The 12,259-nt window shown below is 32.8% G+C and overlaps 2 protein-coding genes across 6 annotated transcripts; one reads left to right on the top strand and one right to left on the bottom strand.

Annotated features, from left to right (window-relative positions):
• The first annotated feature begins 3,648 nt into the window (after positions 1-3,648).
• Positions 3,649-6,355, top strand: LOC145160292 (Pentatricopeptide repeat (PPR) superfamily protein). Of its 4 annotated transcripts, XM_079079428.1 has the most exons (3): positions 3,649-3,818; positions 4,311-4,559; positions 4,698-6,355. In XM_079079428.1, the coding sequence occupies exons 2-3, from the start codon at positions 4,376-4,378 to the stop codon at positions 6,305-6,307; spliced, it is 1,794 nt and encodes a 597-aa protein (XP_078935554.1). In that variant the 5' UTR covers positions 3,649-3,818; positions 4,311-4,375; the 3' UTR covers positions 6,308-6,355. The 4 variants fall into 4 exon arrangements, with proteins under 4 accessions (XP_078935554.1, XP_078935551.1, XP_078935552.1 ...); XM_079079425.1 differs by having other exon boundaries at positions 4,311-6,355; XM_079079426.1 differs by having other exon boundaries at positions 4,303-6,355.
• Positions 6,356-8,995: 2,640 nt separating this feature from the next.
• On the bottom strand, positions 8,996-10,435 carry LOC145160291 (uncharacterized). 2 transcript variants are annotated; one of them, XM_079079423.1, is made up of 3 exons: positions 10,296-10,435; positions 9,311-9,532; positions 8,996-9,238 (listed from the first exon to the last, which is right to left on the bottom strand). In XM_079079423.1, the coding sequence occupies exons 2-3, from the start codon at positions 9,479-9,481 to the stop codon at positions 9,167-9,169; spliced, it is 243 nt and encodes an 80-aa protein (XP_078935549.1). In that variant the 5' UTR covers positions 9,482-9,532; positions 10,296-10,435; the 3' UTR covers positions 8,996-9,166. The 2 variants fall into 2 exon arrangements, with proteins under 2 accessions (XP_078935549.1, XP_078935550.1); XM_079079424.1 differs by having other exon boundaries at positions 10,290-10,426.
• Between the last annotated feature and the right edge of the window lie 1,824 nt (positions 10,436-12,259).

The following is a 12,259-nucleotide window of genomic DNA, read 5'->3' as shown; positions in this document are numbered from 1 at the left end:
TGGTCCTTATTGCTAACTCCGTTAATTTGTCCGTTAACTGAAGGGCATTCTCATCATTTCACTACCACAATGACCATTTATGATGTTTTCTCTTATTTTATTTTATTTTTAACGAAAAAATTTTGTACCACTCTCCTTCACCCCCTCTTCTTCCTCTGCCTCCACCTCAATACGCCATAGCTCCATCTCTACATCTACCTCTACCTTTAAATCACGCCTTCGCACCAAAACCCCATTTGCAGAAACTGTCATGGAAGCAAAATCTTCTTCTTCCACCTCTTGTTGCTACTTCTGATTCATATCTATCTCATCAAACAGGTAGACAAAACCCTCTTTTTGTTTTGTATTTCTTGAAGAATTTAGTATGAAAAATCTGAAACTTAAATCAAATGTAACGTTAATGTTCTCAATATTTGTAATTAAAAGAACTATAGAGGTGATTCTAAGAACAATTAACTCATCAATGGTAGCAAAGAAAGACGAACCGAGACCTGTTAGGGATTCAACACTACCAGACCCACCATTAATGGTGGCAAGAAGGTCGGATTCCAGATACTCAGAGGGAACAATTATCTCACTTTTAGCCAGTCATTTCCTTGTAAAATTCGAACCTTCACAACTAATTTACCATTACGATGTCGACATCTTCCCTAAACCTTCAAAAGATATTGCTCGATTGATCAAACAAAAACTCGTCGAACAAAACCCCACCATTTTATCTAGTGCCAATCCTAGCTACGATGACCAGAGAAACCTTTTTAGCCCAATCGAGTTCAAAAAGACAGACTTGAACTCTTTATTAACATCCCAATTCCAAAGGGTAATCCTTCGATTCCTCCAAATTGTGAAGAGAATCAAGAAAAATCCAAGCTTTTTAGGGTGAACATCAAGATTGTATCGATACTCAACGACAAATAATTAAGCAAATTCTTGAGTAAAGAAGACAACGATTCAATCCCACTTCCACAAGACTATCTACAAGCGTTAGATGTTGTCCTTCGTGAAAACCATTTGTCAGAATGCATCCCTTTAGGGCGTTCACTTTACTCGACCTCCATGGGAGGCGCTAAAGACATAGGAGGTGGCGCAATTGGACTTCGAGGTTTTTTTCAAAGTCTTCGACCAACACAACAAGGGCTTGCACTCAATGTAGACTTAACAGTCACCGCATTTCATGAAATCATAGGAGTGATCCCTTATTCGTAGAATCGTCTTTCTTTTCTGAATGATCTTTCTGAGAGAGAAACAAGAGAGTTAACGATTGAAGAGATGAGATAAGTTGAAAAGGCCTTGAAGAACATTAGGGTGTTCGTTTGTCACCCTGTGATCCCTTATTTGGAAGAAGAGGGGGTGAAGGAGAGTGGTACATATTTTTTTTCTTTTAAAAAATAAAATAAAATAAGAGAAAACATCATAAATGGTCCCTGTGGTAGTGAAATGACGAAAATGCCCTTCAATTAACGGACACAACTTAACGGAGTTAGCAATAAAGACCAATCGTCAAAAGTTTTGAAAGCACATGGACCATATATGATTTTTTAAACCATGGGGACTAAACTTCAGATTTGCGGAAACCACAGGGACCATTTATGATGTTTTTTCATATATTAAAAACTCCAATTAAATAGATAAATTTTTACATAATGTTTTTCATAACAAAATATCATACAAACCCTATAGTACAAACTAAGGAAGCATTGATTTTTTCTTTGAAAAAGTCATTTGTTTTTCTTATATATATATATATATAGGTTTAGGTTCTATGGAAAACAAAAAAACCCTAAAAATCATAAAAATGCATAAAAAAAATACTTAGAGATCACAAAACTTTTTTTTGAATTTTTTTATCAAAAAATCGCAGCTTTTAACATAAAATCGCTGAAAAAAAATTTGAAAAAAAAAATTAAAAAAAAATTGATTTTTTTTTTCAGCGAAATTGTCAAAAAGGTTGCGATTTTTTGATAAAAAAGTTCAAAAAAAGTTTTGTAATGTCTAGGTATTTTTTTTATGCATTTTTATGATTTTTAGGGTTTTTTTGTTTTCCAAATAAATCACTATAAGTGATAGAGTTACGACGCAAACGGAAAATCCAATATATGAAATTGTATCCAGAATGAACATGGTAACAAGACCAAATATAATTTGCTCATTGAACCAATCTAAAATCCTAGAATGAATGTTTTAGACACACCTATATGATTGATGTTATTTTTGATGTATATATGTTTATGATCAACATATGTGCATATGTGCATATATATGTAAATACGAAAAAAAATTTGTTTTTTTTCGAAAAACAAAATCATATATCTGTTAGTTACTTGAAAATAAAAATTTAGGTATATTGTTTTTGAAAAATTTTGTATATAAAAAAAAATCATGTTCTTAGGTTTTTAGTTCTCTTTATTACTCTTGACTCATGCACCATATGATAAGCTATTGTGTTTTTGCCAATCTTTTTGTTTATTATCATTTTCTTGCTTTCAATTTGAATAATTTGACATATGTGTCTTGATAAACTTTTGCAGTTACATGGCTAAAAATTTATATAAACGAAGTTGCATAGCAAGGTATTAGCTAAAATTGAAGGTATTTTCTTATTGTTCATCTATGTGATTCATGACTAGTGATCATGGTTGTTTCATTAGTTGATCAACGATATTCGTCATTTGTTTGTTTGATTTTATATGTTTTTTTGATCTCATAATGGATGGCAGGACCTCTAGTCTTTGAGAAGAATATGTCATGGATGCATAATTCAAATGAGATTACTAGATATTATATATTCATTACTTTCAACTTCATAGTTAACAATCTTCCCATTTTCTGAAGAAAGGCATGCATTCACCTTCATTTGTTTTTATATTACCTTTTCTCCTACTTATGAAACAAACTTTTTGTGTTTGATTAGTTTAAACAAAGTTATACAATGTATTTGATATGTAATAATTTTTTTCTTGTTTCAGTGGTTACTCCTATCATAGCCTTTTCTATTGATGGTTGGCCAGAAAATGACTATGATTATGATATGATATCATTTTATGGGATTGATCCACACTTATTTCTTGTTGTTGGATCTGAAGCACTTTATTTTGAGAATCTACCAACTACGACATCATACTCTGAGTTTATGTAATCTTAAATCACTTTACATTTAAAATCTATCAATTATAGCATCCTACTTTCATTTTAGTTCATTTTAAAGGATTGTACTTTGGAAATTCATAAATTACAACATTCTATTTTCATTGGGTGTTATGGTTTACTGTCGTATCGGATGTCACTACCCACTGTATCAAACCGTCATTAAACAAAAAATGAAAGTTGTATTTTAAATGTAAAAAATTATTTTGAAAATTAATTACATGATAAACGGGTCAAGATTATGTGCATATTTTGTTTTACCGGACAACTAACTTGTTTTGTAAAAACAATGCTTTATTATAAAAGAATTTCTTTTGTTAGGCACCAAGTGTCAAGATTATGTGCATATTTTGTTTTACCGGACAACTAACTTGTTTTGTAAAAACAATGCTTTATTATAAAAGAATTTCTTTTGTTAGGCACCAAGTGTGATATAATAAAAGTACAAGGAGGAAACTGCAAAAGTTTAAAATTTTGAAGAAAAAGAAATCTTTTGACTATTCTTTCCATTTGCTTTCTTTCTATACGTACCAGTCCTCCACTTCTATTCCTTTCGATGCCACAGCCGTAAGCGATCGCGCAGATCAGACAGCTGCAATACGTTGCACCGGTTCTCTTCTTTTGGATGCCACGCCAGTAGCCAATCGATAGAGAAAACTAGCGTCACGTTTCAGGTTAGTAACGTACGAACGTCCGCCTTTTGTTTCTGTTTATATTTATCCCCTGTAAATGTTTTCTTCTCTTCTTAAAATGTTCTTCGTTTTATTAGTCTCAAGATTGAAGCTTTCCTTCTTTTGTTTTGTATATCATGCCTCAACAATCAGTTTCATTCTATTTTCATCTAATTGATTGATTGATTGATTGTGATTGTCTCTATTCGGTAGTTTAACATGCACATTAGGTGTTTGATAAAATGCATAAATGAAATTTTCTTTCGACCTAAAACCCACCCACATGCATGCATTGCTACTTTGGTCCATAACCATAATATGGCGTAATTGCATTTATTTATACATGGTTGAGACTTATCTTTTGACAAATTGATCGAACTCCGTGCAAACTCATAATTAAATTGATCAACCTCGTTATTATGTATTTGTAAAATATTTTAGGATCGAATCTAACAGTTTGCCTTTTTTTTTTTACCTTAATTCCAAGAATTACAGGGGATATCAAATATCGGCGCTAAAAATACCAATTCTTTTTCAAAGTAGATGTATCATTTTCATGTATGATGGTTTCAATCTCTCGTACACCAACGACCTCCAAAATCCTCCCAAATCTTAGCATCATCAACAAACAACAACCTCCTCAATATGATCATCAAAGAAAAATATTGGAATCACAAATAGTCTCACTACTCGACTCCTCCAACAATCTCAACCAAGCCAAGCAAATTCATGCCCACATCATCCGTAAGTGTCTTGATCAATGCTCCTATGTAATTACAAAGCTCATTCGTGTTTTAACTGCAAAATTCAACGTCCCTATGGACCCATACCCCCTTCGCGTCTTTCACCAAGTTAAGCACCCAAACCCGTTTTTGTTTACAGCTTTGATACGTGGTTACTCTGTACAAGGACCTTTTATGGAGTCTGTAACTTTGTATAATCTAATGAGACGACAAGGGATTGGTCCTGTTTCGTTTACATTCACAGCTTTGTTGAAAGCTTGTGGTGGTGGTGGGGTTATTCTGGGTATGCAAATTCATGGGCAGGTTATAAGTCTTGGTATGTTTACTTATGATTTGTTTGTGGGTAATACTTTGATTGACATGTATGTTAGATGCGAGTTGTTAGATAGTGCTCGTAAAGTGTTCGATGAAATGTCTGAAAGAAATGAAATCTCATGGACTACATTAATTGTGGCTTATGCAAGACATGGGAACATGGAAGAAGCAAGTGAGTTGTTTCAAGGACTACCTACAAAGGACATGGTAGCATGGACATCAATGGTGATGGGATTTTCACAGAATGCCAAACCGAAAAAGGCTTTGGACTATTTTGAGAAAATGCAAGAGGCTCATGTTAAAACAGATGAGGTCACATTAGCTAGTGTCATTTCAGCTTGTGCCCAATTAGGTGCACCCAAGTATGCCAAATGGATTCGTGAAGTTGCTGAAAACGCTGGATTTGGACCTGAAAATAATGTCATCATAGGGTCTGCTTTAGTTGATATGTACTCAAAATGTGGATGTATTGATGATGCATGTAATGTGTTTGATAAAATGCCTGAGAAAAACGTTTACTCTTATAGCTCGTTAATTCTTGGATTCGCAATGCATGGATATGCACAAAAAGCAATCAATTTGTTTGAAAAAATGGTGAAAACGGATGTGAAACCAAATGTAGTAACATTTTTAGGAGTCCTCACAGCTTGTAGCCATGGAGGTTTAGTAAAACAAGGTCAAGATCTTTTTGAAGTAATGGAAAAAGACTATAATGTAACCCCAAATGCTGACCACTATACATGCATGGTGGATCTTCTTGGAAGAGCCGGATGCATTGATGATGCATATGATCTTATTAAAAAAATGCCCATTTTGCCCCATGCGGGTGTCTGGGGAGCCTTGCTTGGTGCTTGTCGTATCCATAAGAACCCTAAAATTGCTGAAATTGCTGCGAATCATTTATTTGAACTCGAACCAAATGCTATAGGAAACTATATACTACTCTCAAACACTTATGCTTCTGCTAAACAATGGAATGATGTTTCAAGAATTCGAGGGTTGTTTAGATCCAAGGGTTTGAAGAAGAATCCTGCGTATAGTTGGGTAGAAGGGGCAAAAGGGGTAATTCACGAGTTTCTTGCGGGTGACATGGGTCATCCTAGGAGTTTGGAGATTAAGAGAGAGTTGGAGGATCTTTTGTGTAAATTAAGGTTAGATGGGTATAAGCCGGTTTTGAGTTGTGTGCCTTATGATGTGAGTGATGATGAGAAGATGAAGATATTGTGGGGACATAGTGAAAAATTGGCATTGGCGTATGGATTGCTTGGTGATTCTAGAATCATTAGGATTGTGAAGAATATAAGGATATGTGAAGATTGTCATGTGGTTATGTGTGGGGCCTCCAAGGTTAGTGGTAGGGAGATTGTTGTTAGGGATAACATGAGATTTCATCATTTTCATCATGGTGTATGTTCTTGCAATAATTTTTGGTGATCATGTCAAATTACAATATAATTTAAATAATTACCATAGAATTTAAATGGTTAATTACATAAAAAGATCTGTGTTATCAAAAAAAAATCAAGAAAAATTCTTATAAAAGATTCAGACAAACTTATTTTTTTTTTCTTTGGCATTGAAATTATAGATATTGAACAAAAGTGTATGTGTGTGTAACTCAAAGAAAGTACAAGTTAGAGCTTTGACGTGAGTTTGACATGTTGAGTTGTAAAGCTGTTATTTAGTGTAGGAATAAAAGAGTTAACTCATGTTGATGCTTTTGTGACAATGGAAGTTAGCTTTTAACTTATTTTCCATGAAACTGTTAATGAGTCATTTAGAAATAAATATGCATTTTTTGTAAGGGAATTTTTTTTCAAATGGTTTAATTAAAGTTTTAAGTATTGATTCTCATAATCAGAATGCAAATACTTTCAAAAAATCATTAAGTTTTATTCAACATATATTTTTCTACCTGAAAAACTTATTAGATTGTGGATCATTTTCGGTAAAAGAAAATATTGGTTTCTTGAGGGAGGATGTTGAAATTATTAACATTTTGCAATTTTAACTAAACATTGTGAAAATAAATGTTGTTACTTATTATTGTATATGTTGGTATTGCGTTGATTATTGTCATCGTTTAGCCGGTGGTATTAATGAATGGAACACTTGGGCCGATCTTGAAGTAGAAAATAGTTTGAGGGATGTTTTTGACAAGGTGCTAGAAGTGGAGGGTTGAGAAGTATGAGTTTAGAAGATTCTCTCTCTAAACGCCAACCAAAGTTACAGAAACTTAAGGTTTGTGAGTTCAATGTATGAGAGGTTTGAGTGTTCTGGTTTTGTATGTTGTTATTGGATAATCTTTATGCTCATAGATGGTTCTCTTTGCCGGTTTATAAAACTTATATTTTTTTTAACAGCTCATGCATTACATATCAAAAGGTAGCAAAAGCTAGCAAAGGAAAACTATTTACAAAGGGGAAGGTAAAAATTGGGTTTCTTGGTTCTATTTTTAGCCTTGCTGCTCCTATTCATAAACCAATATAATGAAAAAACTATTAACTAAACACATAAGGTATCTTTTCTAATCTTATTTTCACCAAAAGAAGGTAATTATGGTACGTCCAAATTACCCAAAGAAGAGTCAAAATAATAGTTTCCAATACCAACCGTTTAAAAGATGAAATATGACACGATTTCCCAGATTCCATCTCTAGCTATTCATACATTCAGGAAAATGAATAGAATTAAGTAAGTTATTCAATTCCATCATCTGACTCAGTTCAACCTCTCTTTTTATCTGATGATGCCAATTTTAAACTCACCCATTACCATTCCAACGATCTTCAACAATGTAATCTCTATCGATCTTCAAAATAAATAAACGAGGGAATCAGTGAATAAGGGAAAGATCACCTAACCAGATATCTTTCCAAAATAAAGTTGTCTCAATCGCCCACATGTCTTTGAAGAGACGAATGAAGCAAGATCCCCTTATCATGAAGTTGGTTTATAGACCCAACTATTTTGCTAACATCATCAATATATTGTAACTTTAGATTATCCCTTTCTTCTTGATAAATGGTTTCTACAAACAATATGTGCATATAGTTAAATAATTTTTTATATGCATATTTTTTTTAACGAACCAACAAAAAGAATAATTTGATTAATCAAAAGTAAGATGATTCATAAGAAAAAAATCTCAAAAAACACATTATGGATCTAGAAAAAAATTTGTACCTTCCTATTAAAAAATTTCTTTTTACTAGATCTATATCCTATATAGAGTAAAACCAAATTATGGATACAACGGAATCGAGAATAAAACTGAATTCGTTGCTAGGTTCCAATCGGTTTCCATGGGTATTTCGGTCACCCTTAGAAATCTAAGATCATTGAAATTTTTTTAATTTAAATGGATAGTCTTGATGATTTATTTACAATATTTTCAAAATCTAAAAATTTTGTACGTTTCGGGTCCACAATTGTCATTTTGTAATTGGCTTCTATAACTATAAACGTGCGTTCATCATTTTATTCTTCATTAATATACTTTGGGAATAATAAAAACAAAAAGAAATTACCAACCGGATGCTATAATCAACTCAACCGATAAATCAATTATTTTATTTTTAATTTACATTTGTCGGAGCTAGGGATGGCATTATAATCTCTTTTTGGATCATCCGGCGGTCCGTGAATGAAAAGCCAAAATTACTGGATATGTTGTTTTCTTTTTCGTTTTTGAAAAAATTAATTATTAAAATTGTTTTTAATATCAAAAAGAGGTAATTACATTTACATGTCATGGCAACCAAATTTTGTAATTGTTCACATTTATTTTTATTTTTTAACAATTTAATCAATATACATATATAAAATGTTCAAAAAGATCATTATAGATTTGCCATATTACATTTAGTTAATTTTTTTTTTTTTTTTTTTCCAAATTTGACAAATAAAGTCACGAAAAAAAGTTTTCAGTACTTCTCCATCATTACAGACGCATCATATATTGATACATACGCAAACAATACATCATACCATACACGTTATATTGATTGAAGTGAAGAAGTAAATACGATAGTTGCATTTTATGAAATTATAGAAGAGAACATCCATCCAGCAAAGTGTATGATGATTCATGAAAACTTATTCGATAGAGATTATACCACATTTTATGAATTGGAGTAGGTACCTATTAGTTACCCATTTATAATAATCAATCAAAATCGGTAATTAGAGCATAAATAAAAGTAAGTTAACAAACATGCGCTGCGCCTGAAAATAATCTAATCTCTGTAGTCTGCAATGCTTTAAAGTTTAAACCAAAATTGGTAATTACTACTACTTCCTCCCTCTGTTGAGCCTCTGCAAGTGATAATTGAGGGTTCCCCAAGGTTTTCTTTTTTTGCCACTCTGCAATGCAAAATAATACTGTAAGAGATATGAAATGAAATATGAATTGAAATTTTATTTTTATGAGGAGACCTGTGATTCCAAACAGGTGTCTAGTAGTTGGCGTTGACGAGTGCATTTTTCATCAGAGTTATGATTAAGTGACAAACACCCAAGAAATGTAATCATATCCTTCATACATGGTTTTGAAAGTCCACCAAACTTCTTTGCGTTTATATGCAGCTCACCAGCTTTTCTCCCCATCTTTACTTACACTTTGATGATGATGATGATGATGATGATGATGATGATGATCTACATACAACATCAAAATCCAAGCACAGTAAACAAGAAAAACTAGGAACTTTAAAATACAAGGACTTACATTTCAAGAGAAACATAAACCTTCAGACAAAAAACATACAATGACTTAATGAGATTATGCATACATCAGTTTTTTCAGACAACACTGATCTAGAGTTTGAATATTACCTAGACTCAAGAAGAGTGAGGTTGAGCTCTTGAGAAGAAGAATGTTATGGAACACAAAAACTAATCAGCTAACCACAAACTATTTCCTACCTAATCTTGTTTTCTTTGCTATATTCCAGGAAGTAAATTACATCATTGTCCCTTCTTCTCAACTTACCTTCACATCCCTTACAAGAATCTAAAACTATGATCTAGAATCTAAAATTCAAATAGCCTGGAGCACGTTAATATACTATTTCCAATCTTGATTCTTGAAAAGCTTAGGCATGTTAAATGCACTCTAATTGCTTTAACCAATCTAAATCATCGTCCAAACTTATCTAATTCCAGAAGAAATTCTGTCAATTTGAATTTCTCAAAGCCCTAATTCCCTAAATACAATTGAATCTCCAATGAAAAGCAGTGCATTACACATAAATGTAATACAAACAAACCGGAACGACATCTCAAAACATTAACATCATATAGTTACGACTGAACTAACTTGAATCAACAAAATCAAATTGGAAAAAGAAAAAAAGATACTTATAAATAAAGGGAGACGAGCTATGTATGAAGAAGTAGAAGAATATAAAGAAACCTGAACCTTCAGGTCGAATAGACAAAGCCGTTTGTCGGAGAGCTTCAACGGCGTATGGTGGAGGCGGCGAGAGGTGAGCGGATAGCAGATGCAGCTGAGACTGGAACAGAGGTTTTCTTGGGTAAAATAAAAAAATAGAAAACGAAAAGAAAAAAGAGATATATATTTTTCACATTAGACCTTGGATTTTAACAAAGTGATATACAACCACAATTGTTAAGTTCGTTTAAAAATTGATCTTTTTATTTTCGAATTTGTGAAAGGGTTATTGATAAAATTTGGCATTTTGGTTTTGTCATCATTTTGTCCTTTAAGTTTAAATCACATAAAATTAGACCCTAGCATTTGCATATGTATCGATTTTATCACTAGGATGCGTCTCAGGTGGCAGTTGGGTCGGGGTCCGGTTCACGGGTTCAAGGGTCACTGGTTGGTGAGTCGGCGGGTCAAAATACATCAACCCAACCCTACCCATATATGTATTCAGGTTGGCGGGTCAGAAACATCAACTCAACACAACCTACATAACATGTTTAATTATACAGATTTGCGGGTTTCAGGTAGGTTTCATCGACGGTGGTGGGCAGGAGGAGCGCAAGTGTATTGCTGGTTTGCGACTTTGCACCGGTGGGTTGGTGGTGTGTGACGTCAACAGGATGTGGTACTGATGGGTGAGCGGCAATGAGGTAGTAAGGTAAAGAATAACAATATTAGGTGGTCTTTTTGAATAACAATAGTCAAAGATTGGATTTTTTATTGAGTAGGGCACCCAGCACTCATAAGTAGGGGTGTTCAAAACCGGATATCCGAATTTCAGATATCCGAAAATTCGGATAGTGGATTTTTGGTATCCGAATCCGTATCCGAAATTTCGGATATCCGAAAAAAAAATCACTTTTTTATTGTTTAAAAAACTTGTAATTTCTAAACCTAATTAAAAGTTAAAATAAATAATAATGGAATAAACCAAATTAACAATTGGAAATTTAACTTTTAAGCAAACGAAATTCAACAAACTCTCGCATGCTGGAGCATTTACGCCTCAAAACTTTTGTTTCCTTTGTTTAATAAACCAAATAAATTCTGGTAATTAACTATCAAATATTAAGATATAGAATAGTTTAAATCAACATCCATTTACTATGTAAAATGATTCACAGTGAGAAAGGCATAAAAGTTAAAACACATTCAAATACCAACTCTCACTTAAAGGTTAAAATGCATCAACTAATATCGTTTGTATTATTTTTTAAACAACAATTAATAATTCCAATAATTTAACTCTAATAAACTAACATTCATTTGTTAAGTAAAACGTATTTCACATTCAATCAAACAAAATACATATTCATACACTAAAGATATACATAAACCTAACAAAAAACATGTAGGGCACTAACCCTAAGTAGCTAACAAATTCTTTATAATCCCATTTTCTTATAATAAATTCTTTTTAGATATTAATAAAAAAATTATTTTTCGGATATCGGATATCCGAAATATCCGAAAATTTATAAAATCAATATCCGTATCCGAATCCGAAAAAACGGATATCTGAATTTCGGATATCCGAAATTTCGAATAATTTCAGTTCGGAATTTCGGATCGGATTTTCGGATACGGATATTTTTGAACACCCCTACTCATAAGTCATAATACATACATGAATATTATTTTTTTTTAAATATAATTAATATGGCGGGTTGACCCACGAACCGAAACACATAACCCAACCTAACCCATTACATAAGCGGGTTGGCGGGTCAAAAATCTCAATCCAAACCCGTTTATTTTCGTATCGTGTCACGAGTTGGGTTGAGAATTGTTACCTCTTCTCAGGTATCATGGATGTGTATAATTTGAAACGTGTTAAAATTAGACTATAAACTTCAAAACATATGGACCGTGTTCGGCAAAACTAGCTGGTAGCGAGTAGCAGGTAACGGGAACCGTTTTGTTAAACGCTGCAT

This window comes from Lactuca virosa, chromosome 2 (assembly GCF_052849685.1).
Source record: "Lactuca virosa cultivar CGN04683 chromosome 2, Lactuca_virosa_CGN04683_v6, whole genome shotgun sequence".
Taxonomy (NCBI): domain Eukaryota; kingdom Viridiplantae; phylum Streptophyta; class Magnoliopsida; order Asterales; family Asteraceae; genus Lactuca; species Lactuca virosa.
Note: the sequence above shows the minus strand (reverse complement) of the source record. Positions and strands in the feature narration are given on the sequence as shown.

What these genes read in the sequence shown, in the direction of transcription:
- LOC145160291 (XM_079079423.1), bottom strand. Translation starts at nt 9,481, where the DNA reads ATGGGGAGAAAAGCTGGTGAGCTGCATATAAACGCAAAGAAGTTTGGT. An exon ending in ACACCTGTTTGGAATCACAG is followed by an intron (nt 9,239 to 9,310) that starts GTCTCCTCATAA and finishes TTTGCATTGCAG; the next exon opens with AGTGGCAAAAAAAGAAAACC.
- LOC145160292 (XM_079079425.1), top strand. Translation starts at nt 4,376, where the DNA reads ATGATGGTTTCAATCTCTCGTACACCAACGACCTCCAAAATCCTCCCA.